We start from the raw sequence: 20723 nt of genomic DNA on the forward strand, positions 1-20723 counted from the left end.
GGCCCAGCTCCATTAGACTACCTTCTCACAGGCCAAGCTCCATTAGACTACCTTCTCACAGGCCCAGCTCCATTAGACTACCTTCTCACAGGCCCAGCTCCACTAGACTACCTTCTCACAGTCCACAGGCCCAGCTCCATTAGACTACCTTCTCACAGGCCAAGCTCCATTAGACTACCTTCTCTCAGGCCCAGCTCCATTAGACTACAGCATCGCGGCTCCAAGGCACAAGCAACTATTACGCCAGCACTCTATTTGCTTGTTTACTACCCTGTTAGAGATCCTGTTTATGATTTGGCCTACTCATCCCAAATTGCCTTTCAGCTCGCTCAGTCTGTTGGCTTTCTGCTTCACAGGGAATGATCACTATAAGTGTCTGGGCATTTCAGTCATTTTTACCCTCTGTTTATCAATAATCTCATCCGCCTCCATTACCTCATTCTGTAAATCTGATTTTCTTTTGATCCCATAACTCTTCCAATTATACATGTTGTTTTGCTGACACACAGTTCAGAAGTTATTGGCCAAAATGTAAAGTTGCTTGTTATAGCGCCACCATCTGGCCAATGTGTGTGGGCTGCCTTGCCTGAGTAGTGGTGTGCCTTAGGAGCCTACCTGCCAAATGCTGTGGGACTTACGGTTTCTGAGCTGCAGATACTTTTAGCGGAGAAAATGAAAGAAAGAAAGAAAGAAAGAATTCCAGCAAAAACAATAGGGTTCCAGCACTACGTGCTTGGACCCCTAATAATAATAATAATACTTAATATAGCCGCAAGCAGCGAGTTAGTTTTCTGAAGATTTCTGAAGTCGATTAGTTATGACTAATTCTGTTAGCCCATGACTTTTGTCAAGTTTATCATTTAATTGAACCATATTGTTCATCGCACATTGTTCAAGTTATTCACAATGGACAAACTTTCTATTTGAAAATATGCACCTTGTTCTTGGCAGTTTATGACTTAGGACATGACTGGATTCTACAAGAGGTTGATGCTTTACCTACTAGAGGAGAAACTAAAGGGAGAAGCATTGTGATACTGCAGCCTATGACTGACAGCGCTAACAACTTAACCACATACAACTTTATAGTGCTTTCCATTAACAAATAAATTAATACTAAATCACATGAGGTAGAAAATTGCTGCTGCACTGCTCTCTATAGGTTGAATCTTTAAAGCATGTTGTACTTCTGGCCGTACTCCTGTTCTCCACTCCAATCAGTGATGTCAAATCAGGTATTTTGTCTTTGACAGATGATGCCAAACACCTGCTTTGGCATCACTGATTGGGGGGTGGCCAGAACTGCAACATGCTTGAAAGTCTGCACGATGTCATCAAAACCTGGTTTATGCTTAATCAGAAGTGCTTCTCAGAACCACCCAAAACTAACTTCTGAAAGCCCTGCACCTTCATGGTTTTTCAGAACATTATGATATGTAGGAGGTGCTAAGCTACTTGCAGGCTCTCCGTCAAACAAGCAGAGCTCCACATAAAACTTCAGCAGCTGTATTTCTCCCCCTGTGGCTCCACTCGTCTTAGCTTTTGAAGCTTGTTTTTTTGGTCTTTGTTGAGCTTGTCACATAAACTGTTCCATTTCTTTTTTGTGTCCTCCACGCTGAATCCCATAGCCTCTGCTATCTCCCTCGATGAACTGAATGCTTTCCCGGTGTCCTCATAGTCACACTGTGGTCTACGCAGTACGCAGCAGCTTCCCGGAAAATGTTCTGAGAAGGTACAGGCAGAAATTTGTGGCTCCCTCCAATTCCCAGCCCCCTTCATACCTCATTACATCTGACCAATCGCTGTGGAGAGGGGCGGCGTGTTCGAACGTTTCTGTTTCGCAGTCACATTTTTGAACTGCATCACCCCCCCCCCCAAACAGAAGCCCCGTCCGAACTTCAGAACACTTCTGAAACCCTCTCAGAACTGAGTATAACCCGGGTTTCAATCAACACCACAATACCAACTGTCTACATCCCACTTGCCGTTTACATCTGTTGTCACAAATGTTGAAGAGGGCAATTCAGTGCCCATTCCCTTGGGAACAAGGTACAGGGTAACATCTTGATAATGTTCTTAACGGGACTCCATTCTGGTTTTCCCCCCCGACCCCTCCCCACAGGGATGAGGTTAGGTTGAACCTTAGATGACCACCTGCTTCTCAGACTTCCAGGCTGATGTTCTTTACAGAACACCCAAAATGGTTTACTGCTCCACAGGGTAGAAGTCAGGACAAATTTAGGATGAACTTCATTCCACCCTGCCACAGACCCAAGGGTCATAGAATCTACAGGATTTTCCCAGACCATTCCAGGGTCAATAAAACCTCTGTTGATCAACTCATCCTCTAGGTTAAGGGATAGGTTCCGCTGCAGAGCCACTTGTTCTTTGTGGGCTTCAACCCACCTTGTTATGGCAGGAGTAGGGCATTGATTCCATTTCTGATCCCAGGAGCTGCGACACTTCTCGGTTCTTTTTTCTTTCTTTGGGGATCAGGGTATGAGAGGTGTAAGATTGTTTGACCAAGCATGAGTAGTAGAAGTACTACTATAAATTATTACAGCTTAAAATTCCTAGAATACTAACCAAAACACCAGGAACACACACTAGATTAATTTAAAACATTTCTATGCTGGGAAGGCCACTGAACTAAGGGCCATAAAAGAGTGACAATAACTTTAGTAAAAAACAAACAAACACGCATTATCAAAACATGTACTATCAAATACATATCACTTTAGGAACAGAATGATTCCTTGGCTTTTCTACAAATATGAACTTGTATCAAATGATAGGGCAGGAGACGTTTTGCATGATAATCACCATGAGAGCAAGGAATTTCTGTCTGTATGTAGGTTTTCACAGCATCTTATCTCAATGATAACACCTATGACTATACTGTTAGTTACAACCCAGGATAGTACTTTATGGCTTAACCTAACCCTCCTGGACTGTATTTTATGGCTTAACCCTCCTCGACTGTGTGTGTTGTAGCTGGAAGTAAACATACTTACAAAACACAGCAAATACTAACATGTTTCTTCCCCTGCATGTATGAGCACATGCATCACTGTCCTAAAATTTGAACTACATTCTTAACTGCATTTTCAATTGGCACACTTGATGTCAGAACAGTTGTTCTATTGTCAATCATAGACAACTGTCTCCCTAAGCTGGAAATCAGAGCATCGAGACTTGAATTGAAGATGTCATCAGGTGACACTTTTTGGAGTTGGTCCATTGACATTGAATTAGTGACCGACTCTGACTCTGAATTTTTAGTTTGAGATCTTCCATCCAAATTAGTTTTATTTGAATGTAGGGCTTCCAGCTGTGAAACAGAAAGTGTGCCTGTATCATACTATAAAGCAAGGAATCTCTGTCTGTATGTGCGTCCTTCGCATATCTCAAGAACCGTTCGTCCAATCTACTTCACACTTGGCGGGTGTATTGCTGGGGACCCAAGTACGTGCAGTGTTGGATTGGACACGTGACGTGTTCAATATTAATAAACTCTGAATAAACAAGTGAACAGCGCTCTGTGCAGCAGCGAGGCTCAAAGCGAACAGGCACTGCACTAGTCCCAGTAAAATCACCATGGCTGGTACCATTTCTCATAGTCTACATTTTAACAGAGCAATGTCAGTCTTCAGTCAAACTAATCTGTGGACGTTTTAAGGTACACTGTTTTACAAACTCTCGGCCGTTTAAGCATTAATCCAGGGCATATGAGGCTGCTGATAACATTGTCCTCACAAACAATAACCTCATTTAGCTTAATAAGCAATGAGTTATGAGCACTGGTTCATCAAAAAACTGACTAGGGTGTTTTCTATACCAGTTGGGCTTAGCAGAAAAAGAAAAAGTTAGCATTTTTCTAGATTGTGTACCATTAAATAAAACTAAAATATAGTTAAAAGAAAGATTACATTTTGCATGCTGTTGATTTTAAAATACATTTTCCTGAAAGCTATGGTGTAAATATCGGTCTTTTCCACTTAGAGACTTAGATTATGCTGCATCAGCTGTATGGAGTCATTTATGGATATTTAGGGGTCCAAGCATGTAGTGCTGGAACCCTAATGTTTTTGCTGGAATTCTTTCTTTTTTTTTTTTCTTTCTTTTTCTCCCCTAAAAGTATCTGCAGCTCAGTAACCGTAAGTCCTACAGCAACCATATTTGGCAGGTGGGGTCCTACGGCCCCCCACTACTCAGGCAAGGCAGCCCATGCACATTGGCCAGATGGTGGCACTATAACAAGCAACTTTACATTTTGACCAATAACTTCTGAACCATGTATCGAACGAAAGTTGCATAAAGGTTATTGATAGGCCAAATGGTTTGGCTTTTATCAACCAACTTTTAACAAAACACGCCCCAACTCTAAATTGGTCATAACTCATTGACTGTTCATCTGATCAAGCCAAACTTTGAAACACGTTTCTAGTGGGTGCTACAAATGTAAAAAGTTTATATCTCATAATTGACTGCATAGATTTTAATGAAATTCTTTACACATGTGCTAGGATCATGTCCAAATCGATCCAATAAATTTGGTCATGATTGATGAAAGTGGGCATGGCTTATTGCATAATAAGGCATCAGCCTTTCATGTGGAAGGTTGTGGGCTTAAATCCGGTCTTGTCCTTTCCAGAGACGTTAGTCGTCAAGAACAAGTAATATAAAGTTTGGCCATTGTGAATAACTTCAACAATGTGGTTGCAATGAACTTGACAGAAGTCACAGGCCAACACAAAAGCAGTGTTCAGCTGTAACTAATAGACTGCATGTCCGATCTTCACAACATGTCAGTGTGTGTGTGTGTCTTTCTACCTTCTGTAATGTTTTGTCTATCTGTCTTTTCAAATTGTGCTTGGACCGCAATTGTCGCTTGCGGCTATATTTTTTGTTCTTTTTTTGCTCTTTTCGGAACTCTAAAGATCGGTCCCCAAAGACTTGTTGTTTTTTTTTTAACTCTGCTACTAAGTTGTGCTGGGAAGCTCCAGGTGTGTTATATGGACTAACAAACTTCACCTGTGTTTCAACTGGCATGAGCGTGAGTAGATAATGACAGAAACCTTTAATGCCCATGGTGGGTATTACGCATGTTATCTTCAGACTCCTAGACTAACTCCCTCTGGCTCTGACCCTCACTCAGATGATTCAAAGCTCTAAATGCTTGTGAAACTAAAGCCCAATGTCCACCAGATGCGGCACAGCTCCGTCACGGAAGGCAATGTATACTGCACGCGTTTGATTGAGTTATATGCATCACCCTTAAGTCAATTAAGTGCATTTTCACGTTTGGCAGACGCAAGTGGATCCGGCAAAAATAGACCAGACGCGGAAAAAGAACGGAGCGGCAGAAACTGCCGTGCGGGTTCCGGACAGCTTCCGCACGGAAACGGTGCCGCTACCACAACGCATCCGCACCTGGTGGACATTGCAACGCTGATTCACATGGGCGCAAGTCTGGAGCCGTGCCGCATCTGGTGGACATTGGGCTTAAGGGTTAGGTTTCCTGAAGGGGTCCCAGGCCCATTGGGAGCACTGAGGAGCATAATGTTCACAGCATATGCATCCCTCATGGTTTACTGATCTGCACAACTCCTTCACACATGTCATGTGTTTACTGAAGAGCCAAGGCAGTTCTGGTAATAATTGGTAGGTTTTTCCAAGAAACCTGACAGGAAGGCCCCTTAGAATTTCTCAAAATCAAACATCATCCACAGTTGTTTGCATGGGTGGCAACTATTGGAAGTTCTTTTATAACCATGGTTTTTCTTCCTCATACAATCTCATTGAAATCTAATACTCCAATCATATCCATTCAGGTTTTATGGTTAGGGTTAGAAGATGTTAGAAGATAAAAGACCATACGTGTAAAATCAAAGTGTGTGATGGCCCTTAGATCCACAGGATCTCTTGAAAGCCTCTTGTAACTGAAGTGAGGATGCTCAAGTTGGAGGGTGCTGCCCTGGGACCCCTAAAGCCCCATACACCTAAGTTAATATCCTGCACAGACAGAACAGGTATGCCCTTTTGCCTAGTGCTAGAACACATGACTTTTCTTGCTACATGTGATCTTCCCTACACATTACATACAGTAAACCTTGGCTGGATTCAGGGGAAAGTTCAGTTTGCTCAGTGTAATACTCTTTTGCAACAATACATAATGCACTTTTTTTTTGCCTTGCAGTGTATTTCTCTCAAGATACCTCTATGGGATGAGTTTCAGAACAGTCGTTCCTTGTGTACGTAAACTCAAAAAAAAAAGTTTTTAATTGACAAAACTACTAGTGATTGGGTTGTATATTTTCCCTAATTTTAGAAGTCTCTTGCTCTTGCCCTAGGTTAGCTTGTGGGTAAAGCCTACTCTGATGAATTTTAGTCTAGATCTAGACTCCACTTAGGTCAAAGATGTCAGCCCTAAGGGTCCAACTTAAAGATGATGTGATGACACCTAATTTAAGCTTTTAAATGTTATTCCTGTGTCCACGGACAGCTTGTTTTGTTTTGATTGGTCACTTTTGTCTCGCTTAACCACACACAAGAGGCAACAGTTTGCCACACCTCCGGACCAGTGATGTCACCCCATACAAGTGTAAACTGAAGGTGAATAAAACAACACTTTGGGGTATATTCTGGGGATAAGAGTACATATTCTGGTTGGGAATGTGTAGGACTACATGCTACAAAGGTCACATAGATTTTTGAAAGTTTGAACATTACATGAATCCACAATCTAAATTCTAGCTTCAGTGGTGTTGGCATCCTGTGATGGCATCCTCAGCAGTAAAAATAATGAATTTTGAATTCTGTAGCATTTCCTTTTTTCCACTCACTTTTGTAGTTGATCAGATTATATGTGACATGGATTGCTTTTTTGCTCTAACTCAATAACTCTTCTTTGCATGATACACTTTGTGTTGAAGACTTTCTCTACTGTTTCTTACCTCTGGACGTTTCAACTCTTCTGTCACATAATTCAAATTGTTCCAGCCATCATAGGACCACAGCCCCTGGTAGAAAGCGATACCAATTGGACTGATGCCCAAGTTTGTGTTTTCAAAGGAGTCTTCAAAGTTGTCAGTGTGGCCCCTAATAAGCATCATCACACCTCCTATAACAATTACTACCAGCGCCAGGACCTTGGTCACCGTAAAAAACACTTGGACCGACATTGCAAACCGGACGTTGAGGCAGTTCACTGTGGCTAGCACTATAATCGCAGCTGCAGCCACGCACTTCACCACCTGCACTGGAGGGGTGCAGTCCGAATAGAAAGGGGCCACGGCATACTCTGCAAAACTTAGTGCGATGCCAGCAACACTTGCAGGTCTCACAAATACCACAGAGCTGAAGATTAACATGAAGGCAACGACTGGGCCTGACGTCCTCAGGATATAGATGTACTCTCCCCCTGATTCTTGTATGACGGTGCCCAGTTCGGAGTAGCAGAGAGATGCCAGTACTGCCAGCAGACCACAGCAAGCCCAGACCACCAAACTGCCTCCAGGGCTGCCGATGTTGTAGAGCACCGACTGCGGGGACATGAAAATGCCAGATCCGATCATTGTCCCTGCGATGAGTGACACGGCTTGTACCAGGCCTACTTCCCGCTTCAGGTTGAGCTTCTGTGTCTCGTTCTCCATAGTTACAGTGGTTACCGACGGTTTGTTGTCTGACACCATTTCCATGCTCTTGACGGAAGACATGCTTTAATTCTGTGTCCAAAGTCACTCTTGCTGCTATTGAGGGAGTTAATAATTACATGGGTGGGAATGGGTTTTACAAATGACATGCATTTATTTGGTTGTTTGAACTCTCTTCTCTTTGTTCTTTTTTCTTTCTTTGGGGATCAGGGTATGCGCCAAGTGTGAGATTGATTGGCCAAGCATGAGTAGTACAAGTACTACTGTAAATTCTTATGGCTTAAAATTCCTAAAATACTTACCAAAACAGTGAGAGCTTACCCTAGATTAATTTGATACATTTTTATACTGGAAAAGCCACTGGACTAAGGACCATAAAAGAGTGACACTAATTTCAGTAAACAAAAGCATGTATTATCAAAACAAGTACTATCAAATACATATCGCTTTAGGAACAGGATGACTCCTTGGCTTTTCTAGAGATATAGACTTGTATCAAATTATAGGGCAGGAGACTTTTTGCATGATAATCAACAAGAGAGGCATGTTTACGACTTTTCAAACAGATATATTTCTGTGCTGAATTTGTAAATACACATCCAACCAGTAGTTGATGTTTTCACAGCATCTTATCTCAGTGATAACACCTGTGACTATAAGCTGCAAACCAAGGATAGCATTTTACGGCTTAACCGTCCTGGACTATATTTTATGGCTTAACCTTCCTGGACTCTGTGCTGTAGCTGGAAGTAAGCATACTTACAAAACACAGCAAATATTAACATGTTTCTTCTCCTGCGTATATGAGTGTGTATGTCAGACCAGTTATTCTGCTGTGACAGGCAGAACTGTTGTATAGATGGCACTTTGCAACCCTACATACCTGCATTCAACGCCTTTCTTCTAACATCCAAGCCAGGCTTCAACACAACTCATCCTAGTTTAATAGCATGAGGAGCAGGTAGTCCGTATATTGGTAATTCCTGATATGGTTTTATGTACAGTTGATCTACCATGGTTAGAGTACAGTGGTCCCTCTGTTAACTGTCCTGGATGGTCAAGAGGCTTTGTCCTCCCCTCCGGTAATGAAGAGGTGAACAGTCTTGCTGGAGTGCACCATCTGTCCGGCCCGCTGGGCCCCAGTGATGGCGGCCAGTTTCTGGGCATCGTAGCGGGTGTAGAGGGCAGTGCAGGTCCAGCTGGCCTCCTCGCCCTGCCCCCCCGCTGCCAGCATGTTGCACACCTCACTGTAGAAGTGGGGGTAGGTAGGCAGCCCATAAAAGATCAGGTTCTGGATTCCTTTGATTGTGTATCTAGAAAAAGGGAGGGAGAAATCAACAGGCAAAAATGTGGTGCAGTATGAGTCCAGTTGCATGACCTTGTGAAATCTTATGAGTTTGTTGAATACATAAAGTTCTTGTTTGGAGTAAATTTTTTGTTGTCATTTTTGAGTCCAACCATTTCCACTGAAATTACAATTCAAGCTAAAAGGTAGCTGGTAGAAGTTTGTGTGTGTGGTTTGTCACTGATAGACTACAAGTGAAGTAGCTACAGACTACGTCCTTACTTTTAATAAATTTGGGCAAAGGACTTGAATTCTTTGACTCTTCATAGATTGAAGTCAGTAGTCAGTAGTTATTGCAATTGGTGATGTGTTAATTCTTAAAAGGGATACTCCACCTACAAAACTATACATTTGTTTTTTCTCCTTCAGGGTGGTGCTGTTGGGCAGCAATAACCTCAACCTTGTCACTGTAACCTTCAGCTCATTTCCCCCCATGACCGGTATGCTAACAGTTAGCTTACCTACATCATCCTCATTGATTTACAATGGCCCCAACACTTTGAAAAAATAGGACATTAAATGTATTAGAGCATTAAATAAATATTTTGGGAATTTCATAATCATGATTAAAAACTTTTGTGAAGGCACTGTGCATGAAAAAAGGCAAATTATCTAAATAATATAATAATAATAATAAAAAATAATAATATCAGCAATAACTGTTGTTTGATGTGCTGTCTTTCCCATAGCAACCATAATACTTAATACCTTCTGAACTGTTTATAACTGAATCTCGCCTATAAAATGATACTTGACTGGTGTCTGTCCCCCAGTCAAAGCTGGAGCTGCACTGTTTTGAAATTTGCATGTAACCTGGATAGGGCCAATGTTTATTCTTCAGTATGCGTCTTCTTGCATTTTGAGGTGCATATTTAGACTTTTGGATTGGGCTCAGATTTGTGGAAACATTAGAAAATGTCATTCACTCTCATCCTAAGTGAATTGCAAGTGACTTAACACTAAAGAATGAAATTCATTAAGTATTGTTGCGGGAAAGTCTAGAGGCCTATTTTTTGAGCCCGGCCCAGTGCTGAAGTTGCTGCGCATGAAATTCAACATCAGTTGGCGCCTTGTGTTTTGTGAAACTACATGTACTTTGCGCGTGTACCACAGAGATACAAGCAGGTTATTTGAGCTTCCCTTGAGTGTATTTAATGTGCCATTTTATCAAAGTGTGTGGGGCCATTGTAAATCAATGAGGCTGAAGTAGGTAAGCTAACTGTTAGCATACTGATCACGGGGGGAAATGAGCTAACAGTTGCTGATATTGCTGCTCAACAGCACCACCCTGAAGGAGAAAAAATGAATATATAGTCTTTGTAGGTAAAATATCCCTTTAAAAAGGGAAATGGAGAAGCAAACAACCTCTGAAACAATCAGGCACCATCAGACACACCTTGAAAATAAGAATACTGTTCTTTTGCTTTGTGATATCCTGTCGTATCACTTATACAATATGCTTATACGATAAAAAAAAGGAAAGTATGCTGATACGGTATAAGCATACTGCCCTTTCGTTTGTTCATCAAAGACTTTGGAGCCTATTGTAACTGCAGACAATAAAGAACTGTCTGGGAACAACATCCTATCAACAGCATACCACCCTCTGATTCTATCACCTTGATTTCATCACACTCTTTGTCATTGTGAAGTGTTGCTTGACTGCAGAGCAGCCTGGAACTCTCTGTACTGTTATTACAACTTAGTTTGCATGCCAGTTGGCAACAACCATCTAGTCCATTGTATAAATTATTTCCCTGTTCCACTGTTCTGGCTGTAGCTTACTTTCTCAGACCCACTCTGTGTCTGTAAGCTAGTCTTTCAATGATTGTACACCACAAAGAGTGTCAGGATGGCCTTGTGGTCGGCCAGATGGGTCCCCAAGTGGAGGGCCCGGGTTTGATCCCCTGTGCAGCCATACCTACTCAAGCAAGCAAGCAAGATACTTAACCAGTGGGTGAAAAGACGACATTCCCCTCAAACCAAACAAAGAACCCAATACACGTGGAGCTACCTGATGGACTGTTAAAGACGAGGTGCTTAAGGAACTGACCTCTTGTAGAAGTGGAAGCGTTCGGTGAAGAGCAGGAACTGTTTGTCTCCCTTCTGGAAGAAGTGCCTGGCTCGGGACACCTCTGATTTGCTGGAGTATTCGCAGAGGCTGACAAAGTTGATCTCCTCTTTCTTCATGTAGTTGCGCAACCGGACATAGTCAAAGTAGGAGGGGATGTAGATCAGGGTGTGGGACATGACCGAGTCCCTGTACTGAGGCAGCACTTTGTCCACAAAGAACTGAAACCTGCAGGGAGTGTGCGGAAAAACGGAAAATATAGCAGTTTAAAATACTGTTGGCAGGAACCATTCCTTTGTCAGGGTCCCATGAGGTGTTCAATATACTGAGCTGGGACTAGTTTGTTTTATTTCACATTCAAATGAAAAAACACAGACAAAAGAGAGCAAAAAAAATCACCTTAAAAGAATAAATAAATCAAAATGACAAAGACAAGTGAATTGCCTAACAGCTACTAAATGACAACAAAACTGATGCAGAAAATGAGTTGACAGGGAAGGTGAGAGTATGTTTCTTGTGTGTGTGTGTGTGTGTGTGTGTTTTCATAGAGAAAAATTAAGGGGAGAGAGAGTATGTATGTGTTGTGTTCTTGATAGAAAATGTCAGTTTGGGTAATCAGTAGAGTTAAACTGTAATTGTAGAGTTAAAACATAGTCTTTGCAGTTTTTTATTATGTATGTTATAGATTCTACATCTTCGATTATCAGGCATGGTAAAATCACATGGTTAAAATGCAGGAGGTCCTTACCGGGCATCCTGGTCCATGAAGCTGTCAGAGGAGAGCATCTGAAACACATGAGGCAGCTGCACCAGGACCTGGCAGATTGAACCTGTTCTTGGCATGTTCTTCGTCGCAATCTGGAATAAAACCACATAGAACATTTCATTCAAACGAACCTAGATCAAAACCCTAAATGTACATTGATACATCTTAAATATTGAGGCAGAGTTTAGGTTTAAATCAACCAATAAGATTATTTCTGCCTCTGAGAAATGTTTGTATAACTTTAACTATAAGTCCAGTCTGTGTCGAATTTAAAAGTTCCTGGATGAAGTGTCATGGTCAGTGTATATAGTGCAGTACCTGTCCGCGGTAGTTGGCGCAGTGCTTGGAGAGGATGTTGTTGATCTGCGGGTCCTGGACTGAGCTGAACACCAGCGTCTGCCGGTAGTGTCTGGCCCAGTTGTTCAGGTTCCACATCCTCACCCTGGAGAAGTCCACCCCATGGGAGTCTAGCGGCTGCAGGTTCACATGCTTCATCACATGCTGTTGGAGGGGAACAATGTGATGTTTAATAATGCATCAATATATACAGACACACTTCAACTATAGCAGCTTAAAAAAATAAATTATAATAACCTTTATTCACAGAGAACTTCTAAGAGTTACAAACTCCGACACAAGATGAAAGAAACTAAGCAAAAAATAAAAGTAATGTGAATAATAAATGAAGAGGAAAAATTAATAAAATACTAAAAAGGCACAGGCACAGGCACAGATATGTCAATCAAAAAACACTTTTCAAGGATCTCAAATTGTATCTAAATGTTTCTTCTTTCATTGAGATGGTTTTTGGCACATCTGTTGGAAAGTCCCATGTATGATGTTGGGTAAACTTTAATTACAGTGAGTATAATTAATTCAAGTAATATATCTAGGTCATGGGACAAATTGCACAGTCTTCTGGGATAGGATTAGACCAATCTATTGGACCTATATTGGCCTTTTATTGAAAATAAGCCAGTCAGTGACCTTTTGATCAGATTCTCCAAAGTATACGTGAATATGTTGTTATTATTATCATTATGGGTTTCAGTGGAGACTTTTAGTGTCCGATGGTGTAAATGCTGTTTCAGAGGCATTTCCACATTGCTAAGAATACAATTTGGTGGGAAACACTGGATAGATGCCAATTTTTGGCATGAAAATAATCTGATTTAAAGACATTTAATATCGGCACAAATATCTGGGATGCTGTCAAGGCTGCTGCATTGTTTCTCTAAAGGCAGAATTTTTACAAGCTGCGGTTTAAAAAAAATTCTACACTGGTCACTGATGGACAGCAGAGGGTGCCACTTCTTCACCAGCAGTAAAAAAAAAAAAAGTTTAGTTGATGTTGTACTGAAGAGATGAAGGCATGCAGTAACGTGTCATGTTTAACAGGTTAGTATCTTTACCAAGACATGTTCCCAGTTCTGCATGAGGAAGATGTCGGCCTGATCCACCACCAGCAGCTCGATGGAGGACAGGAAGTCAAAGTCTCTCTTGCTTTCTCCGTCGGCGCCTAGCACAGTGCGCAGGCCCAGTGGAGACGCGATGATGATGTCTGAGGAGTAGAAGGGGGCGTAGAGACGCATGCTGCTCCTCACGATGGAGACGCCTGGTGGAGAGAGGGGATGGCGAACAGGCTTCAGACAGAGACGACGACACTGTGTTATAAATCCACTGTCAGGTCTCAGCTCTGATGCTGCTTTTTAAAGTAGCCATCCCATTCTCTTCGATAAACTGTTTATTCACAAATGGCCTCTTAAAGGCAGTTTTTTATGCTTTTAAATGCTTGTTATCTATAAGTTCATTAAGGTTACATTATAACCCTTAAGCTATCAAAACCTGCAACATTTGGTCTTATTTACGTTAACAAAGTTGGAAGGAGGTGGACTTCACCATTAGGTCTGTCTGTCTGGTGCCAAGATATCGCCATAACACTTTAATTGGACAGTCCAATGTTGATAGGTAACTATCAGGTGATAAAAAGTTGATGTTCAAGCGTCATTTGCCTATTTGATACACCTCTACAGATTGTGTAATCCTAAGGCTGTGGCCACACTGATTCGTCGGAAAATGGACAGAATTATTGATGCATAGATTTCTGTCCGTTGGGCTGTTTTGGAATGTCAACATGGTGGGAGAGGCAGAGATACAGCTTTGCTTGTAACGGTATTACAAGAAAAAAGAAGAAACAGACTATACAGTATAAATTAAATAAGAAACTGAGCTGGAAAATCGACAGTCATCCCAACGTCATATCAGGCTTTCTCTGTTTTATCTTTGTTTTGGTTGTGCCGTTGTTCCTGTGATCGCCGCTATTTTTTCCAAAACAAACGTAGGAACGCCTCTGATTGGCTAAACGGACGGTGACGAATGGAAAAAGGTCAACTGGGTTGAACTTTCTGTCTGTCAAAACGGATGGAAATCTGATGGAGACGGACATCAGACATCAGCCCTGTACGGACAAAGGACTCTATGGACTACTTTTCACACTGTTTTAACACCTTAAACTAGACGTTTAAGTGACACATCATAATCACTTCATATGAAGTTGAATGTCAGAATTGTAATGTTCAAAAGTATGACCAATATCTCAAAAAGCAGCAAACAGATTTGGCTGAAATTCAGAGAGATAGCCCTTGGCCCAAAGATCAGTTGATTGGATTGCTGTGGTGACCTGGATCTGGGATTTCTGTCATTAGTCGGTTTTCTTTATTAGCCATAATTATTATGCTGTTTTCATGGGCTGTTGGGAAAGTCAGACATCCCGAGTTCCAAGTTGGCTGCCAAACAGCGTTCTAGCGTTTGTGAGGAAAACAAAACCCCCGGGGACAAACGATAAACAAACTGTTATGGAGGCTGCAGCTTTGGAAGTTGGAGAATTGTTCAGTGTTGGCAGAGGCAAAATATTGTACAACATGTTATCTGTATGGTATTGTAAATTTGTTAGTTCCAATGTATCTGTACTATGTACTAAGTCAATAGAAAGGCTGGTTATTCTCCAACATTGTATGCACAATTCTAACACAACATTCCTCTGTCCTACCTGTCTTCCGCTGACATCACACCCTCCTCTCCTACATCTCCCCAGATCTTCCTGCTCTACTTGGACTGAAATGTCTTCTTTATGAATAATAAAGTATCATCTTTTCACTCTGGCTTTAATTCTCTATCATACATGATCATTCTAGGTAAACAGGAATATTACACCTATTTTCAGAGCACTGCGACCTTGACCCTTGCACTCTGTATTGGTGTTTATTGTCATGTTTGCAGGAATGTGAACTTAATGTCTAGGAATGTGAGCTTATTCTACAGTTGTACTCCCTGTAAGTCACTCTGGGCAAGAGCGTCAGGTAAATTCTCAAGCTGTAAATGTACCATGTATAAGTTTTATTTAAATGTACCTATCCTGAAGTGATCGTCTACGTTGCCTGAGAAGATGGCATGGTAGTCGTCTGGTCTCTGCAGGTTGGGGGGCTTGTCTCCCGGCTCCTCTCCAAACTCATCCTTGAACCTCTTCTTGTTGCTGATGATCATCTTCTTGCCCTTGGTCTCCAGCAGGCCGATGAGCGTCTGGACGACTCGCAGCGCTCCGTCTCGGAACGGCACAAGGATCAGGACCTGGCACGGAGTGGTTGGTCAGAAAGAAATGAAGTATTGCGTTTTTCAAACATTGTGGCTAAGTGGAAGCATCTAGATATGGGAGGATGGGGCATAGCGCTGAAGTGCTATATTAATAACCCTGGGAGGATTCCGCTGTCAATTTGTGCTGTGGAAGGTGGGGCGACAGCTAATGCAACCGAAGATGGGATCACATTTAATGCAATGAATGAGTTATTCTCTGAAGGAAGTTCATTTCAAGTGACAGAATCCATTACTGCTACTTCATTCAGACGTATTGAAACGTGTTCTACTTATGCACTGATTATATAGGCGTACTAAAGTGAATGTTGTTTTTCCCCATTTTTTACTAGCTCTGTGAAGTTTTCATGATGAAAACATTTCGGCAGGCAATTAATGTTGCAAGTTGCAATGAAAATGTGTGTTGTAATACTACCACCAATAACCACATCTAATCAACTCCATCTGAATACATTTGAGGCATGGGATCCTTGACAGCTCTACACACAGTATGCAGCAACACAAAATTAATTATGGATTACGTGTGATCCCTGGCATGACAATTTTCTCTCTGTGAGGTAGGAAGTGAACCACTCAAGTGCTGAGTCTGACTGCAGAGTGCTTTAAAACCTGACTGAAATATGTTGTTTTGGCTCATAAAACAAACGCAGCTGATATGAGACCACTTCAGAACTAGATGCAGAATTCTGTCAAGGATGTGTAACATGCAGCCTAATGTCTTACAAGCTAGTCATTGCGCCTAAAATAGCTATTACACCTAAGCTGCATTTGCACTTGTCACAAAAATAGAATGTGTACCCTCCTGTTTTGACTCATGAGCTCGGCACAATAGAAATCATGAAGCAAGCCCCCAAAAGACCCACATATCTTGACAAGCAGAGACACTAAAGTCGCTACGTGTAGCATTTTAACATCAATACGTCATTACCAGAATAATTTTGAGACATTACTGGAATTACCAGAAACAAATGAGACCATTATTGCATTTTACATTGTGTGCCACCAGGTCGGATTTGATGGCAAATCTACTGGATTGCTTTACGGAACAAAACAGTAAGACAGCGCTGTTCTTCCACTGCAGACGGAGCAACATCCTCTTTACGACAGGAAACAATAGGGTTTAAGGGCAATGTCGGAACCCATCGTCTATCGGTCTGACGACGATTAGACTCTGGGGGTGACGGGCAATATTTCGGGGTTTCCCAGCGGACATCCGGGCCAAGACTTCCTCTTCCGTGCGCCGGTCATTGTTTACAGTCCAATTAGCAACTTGAGACGCGATGAGTCGAACGTTTCTCCACACAAAACACAAACATCGATACTTTTTGTAGGTGTTTTAGGTCCAGACGACATTTCGGCTAATCTCTATAAACAGATATCTGCAACTCCAACTCCATTCTCGCGTCTCAAGTTGCTAATCGGACTGTAATGACCGGCGCATAGAAGAGGAAGTCTTGGCCCGGATGTCCGCTGGCTACACCGGAAACCCCGAAATATTGCCCGTCACCCCCAGAGACTAATTGTCGTCAGAGCGATAGACGATGGGTTCCAAGATTGGTTTAAGGGAAATGTTAATTTTGAGAAACACGAGCACTAATAATACCACTGGCGTGAGATAGATGCTACTAATCGCTTAGACCATGGTCTCATTTGTTTAGCGTAATTACATCAAGGTATCACAATTAATTTGACAATGACATATTGAAATTTAAAAATGCTACCAGTAGCACTGGTGCCAGTAGTTTACCTTGGGCCGGGTCAGGCCTTGGTCTCTTGGTTCGTCCTGTGGCTCTGCTCCGGCTTTAACCTCAGTTTTCCGTTCTCTCAGCTGGGCGTTGTGAGCCAGGACTCGGGAGTTGGCCTTCAGTACGTGGTTGAGCGCGTGGAGGCAGTAGGCGCTGCGAACCTGCGGGCCCTGACTCAGAGGAGAGCTCTCTGGGTAGTACAGGTCCTTATACGAGCCCATGAGGGCCAGCAGCTCCAGCTGGACGGGGCTGATCTCCTCTGCCAATCCGTCGAGGTTGGAGGTCTGGTTCGAAGACTTCCAGCGAGACTCCAGGACTTTGTGGAAGGCAGGGAGGCTGGTGTCTTTCTCCTGGCCGATGGGGCCAAACTTCTCCAGGGGGCTGGTGCACAGCAGAGTGCCCAGTTTTGGCCACTGAGTGCAGGGGGGACAAAGACAGAAGCACATGAATTGCCATTACAGTGTAAGATTTACACTGAGGAAAAAAGCTGGCTAGCTGATTTCGAATATAGTTGATTTAAAATATATTCATGACTGTAAAAACGAAAAACATGTAGCTTACATTCAAACAGCACTTGACAGGAGAGTATAGTTAATGTAAAGCTGTGCAATTTATACCGTGATCTGAGCCTTGGCTTTGGCACCAGATGTAATCTTCTGTACATCTTCTTCACTAAGCTCTGTGTCCAAATGCTGCAAAAAAGTGTCTGCGTACACAGAAAAATATACCTCAGTCATATAATATTCACAATGTATTATAACTTGAAGAGTTTTGTTCCAAAGTGAGATATCCTCCATTTGAAAAAAGTGACACACAATGAGTCCTCTAGATTTTGAAGATGCTGAACAATGTACTTCAGATGACATATTTTTTTTAAAATGGAATATGAAGCATTCTAGAATAGAACTCTTTACTCCTTACTCACCTTTACTGTCCTCTTGCTCGGTGGTGCATTCAGCGTCTTCCGGTTCTCCCTCGCCCATGAAGTTGCTCTCCAGACAGAACTGAGACTCGTTCTCCTTGTCTGTGAACTCTGCATCTCCTGCTGTCTCATCCTCCACTCCTGCCTCCTTCACCTCCTCCTCCTCCCCTTCCGCTGCTTCAGTCAGAGCTTCATCTCCGTCCTCCAGTTCCTCCTCTTCCCCTTCATCGTCATCACCATCCTCACCGTCTTCACCGCCTCCATCACTCTCCCCTATAATGGCAAGCCGCAATGTGATTCATTCAATTGCAATAATGGCTAGGTTATTCCGTCCTCACACAAAAACAAGTATTTTTTCTTATCTTTGAGCAGGAAATAAACATCTTGCCTTCACCAAGAAGCTCGTCTTCCTCCTCTTCATCATCCGTGCTCTCCTCTTCCTCACTCTGGTCGTTGTTGGCAGGTCGGCCGAGAGTTGAAAGAAGTTGCTGATAGGCTGTTTTCTGTTCTGGTTCATCGTCCTCCTCGCTCTCAACGTCAGACTGTTCTGGGCTTGCTGGCTGTAGCAGACAAGAATATTAATTAACTAGGCTAATAATAAATCGAGGAGGCAAAACAAATTTAAAAGCTGGTCGAAATTAGTTGGCAATATTACATGACTGTCTAATGAATGTAAAGAACTGGATGGCTCAAAATTTCCTTCAACAAAATTTATATCCCTGTTAATGCCGCTGAGAACATCTCTAGACAAATCGAGCCACTTCTTGGCCCTTTACCTACATACATCAAGCTTGTATCTCATAAAATGGGGTTATGTAGAATTTGGTCATTGCTACTCACCAGGTCCACTATTTGAGTTCTCTCAGGTCTTTCGTTGACACTGTGAAGAAAACATAAATCACACTTGCAATTCAGTTGCATCGTTTAGTAACATGGGATGGTATTTAACCCTGACCAGGACCTTAAATGTCGCCATATTGGTTGTAGTTCCAAAAGGTAATGTAACTATGAAGAAAAAGACTACAATAAGGAATTTCGGAATACAAGCGACTCACCGAGCAACACTAGTTCATTTCAATAAAATCTAAACTTTTATAGCCCAATTGGTTCACGTGACTATCTACGGACATCCACGGTCACTTTTGGTGTTTGATGTGGGAATAACAGGCGAACTAATTCTAAAAGTTGATATGCTGCTAGTACTGGTCAGTGTATCAGATGTATGCCGAAATCAAGAGTGAATCCTAACAATTCGTAAAAGGTCTTCTGTCATGTTCTACGAGGTGTTTACGTTCGCCGATAAGCAAGTCCACGTTAAATTGACAGATTTTTGAATTGAGTTTGAATGAGCGCGTTCTCTCCATATAGGAGAACGGAGCGTATCGGGCCGGTTCGTCCCAGGTAGTGAATAGGTTTGCCCCTATAACGTTATAACATGTAACCATACCTGTATGTGGCTAAATTATGACTCCAGCCGTCTTATTGTTATTTATTAGCCTCCTTCATTTAGCAAAATCCTAGCTAGTGGGCTAGCTAGCCAAACAGCTAATAAAAATACTAAATACTGCTTTAACACAGGACTAAGATTACTGTGCTGCTTACGTGTCATGGAACGGATGCTCCTCTCCAAATTCTTTCAGATGTTTCTTCTGTTTTTTGGACAAATTCATAAAAAGTTGCTTATTCTGCCTTCTTTTACCCATGTTGACAGTGTGTGCTACACGTGTGTTTATCCAGCTTCTTCTTTGATGGTTATTGTATGGCAGGAGCGGTATTTTACTTCCATCTACAGGACTGGAGCGGAATTACATGGTCGGGCTTGAACTTCTGGCCTTTGGCGTGAGGCAAGAGGCGTTCGTATACTGTAGAACAGTGTATAGTTGGAAAAGTTACTTTTCAATAATTTTTAGAACAACACTACTAATAGGACGATTAAACCCAAGGGCACCAATTCACTTAACCCCAAACTATTGTAAGTCCCCCTCATTTGTCACCAAAACCCACTTTGGCTATAGTGACCAAATATCACTGATGACTGACAAATGATCAGCCTATTATTTGGTCAATTTGATAAATAATTTATAGTTCACCAAAAGTATCCTACGCTTTAAAGGGAAAATTGTCTCTGAACGCGCCTCTGATTTTTTTTAGATAGGCTATGGCTTCCAAATAGATTTCTGGCAATATTTGATTGATCTTTGCTCTCCATTATAATGTCAAAAACTACAAGATCAAATTTGGACAGCACCTTGCCATACCCAATTAATGAAACAAGGGTAACGGAGAGTGCAGCAAAGTGCAACAGGTTAACCAGGTCTATACTGCTCCTAAGCCCAGTCATGGCTTTAAAGTAGCCTATCTGAATACCTAAAGACTAGACAACAGTCTGTCTGCTGTTTGAAAAGTGACCTTGATCAATTATTGACCGTGATGATATCAATTTACTGTTTGGCTATTTTAGCTGTTACCATGGCAGAACTTCATTTATTATTAACCATTTTGGTGTCCAGTTTTCCCACTCAGGGCATTTTCAGGCTCAGTTTTGACACGTCAATGGGGATATTATTGTTT

At 42.0% G+C, this 20723-nt stretch overlaps 1 protein-coding gene and 1 pseudogene across 1 annotated transcript; both read right to left on the reverse strand.

Moving 5' to 3' along the window:
• Positions 1–5298: 5298 nt before the first annotated feature.
• On the reverse strand, positions 5299–7718 carry LOC139646879 (b(0,+)-type amino acid transporter 1 pseudogene; annotated as a pseudogene).
• Positions 7719–8031: 313 nt separating this feature from the next.
• On the reverse strand, positions 8032–19884 carry utp25 (UTP25 small subunit processor component). The gene is made up of 12 exons (XM_071522646.1): positions 19755–19884; positions 18993–19032; positions 18541–18712; positions 18156–18425; positions 17848–17936; positions 17233–17643; positions 15248–15464; positions 13250–13452; positions 12156–12338; positions 11820–11929; positions 11054–11299; positions 8032–8968 (listed from the first exon to the last, which is right to left on the reverse strand). Exons 1-12 carry the CDS (start codon positions 19853–19855, stop codon positions 8713–8715), a joined length of 2298 nt encoding a protein of 765 aa, XP_071378747.1. The 5' UTR covers positions 19856–19884; the 3' UTR covers positions 8032–8712.
• Between the last annotated feature and the right edge of the window lie 839 nt (positions 19885–20723).

The sequence above is a fragment of the Centroberyx affinis genome, unplaced genomic scaffold (assembly GCF_046629955.1).
Source record: "Centroberyx affinis isolate AG114_WGS23_722 - 3 ecotype Tasmania unplaced genomic scaffold, CSIRO-AGI_Caff_v1 ptg001012l_1, whole genome shotgun sequence".
In the NCBI taxonomy this organism is placed as follows: domain Eukaryota; kingdom Metazoa; phylum Chordata; class Actinopteri; order Beryciformes; family Berycidae; genus Centroberyx; species Centroberyx affinis.

What these genes read in the sequence shown, in the direction of transcription:
- utp25 (XM_071522646.1), bottom strand. Translation starts at nt 19,855, where the DNA reads ATGGGTAAAAGAAGGCAGAATAAGCAACTTTTTATGAATTTGTCCAAA. An exon ending in GAGCATCCGTTCCATGACAC is followed by an intron (nt 19,033 to 19,754) that starts GTAAGCAGCACA and finishes TTTTCTTCACAG; the next exon opens with TGTCAACGAAAGACCTGAGA. An exon ending in CGAGCAAGAGGACAGTAAAG is followed by an intron (nt 17,937 to 18,155) that starts GTGAGTAAGGAG and finishes CTGTGTACGCAG; the next exon opens with ACACTTTTTTGCAGCATTTG.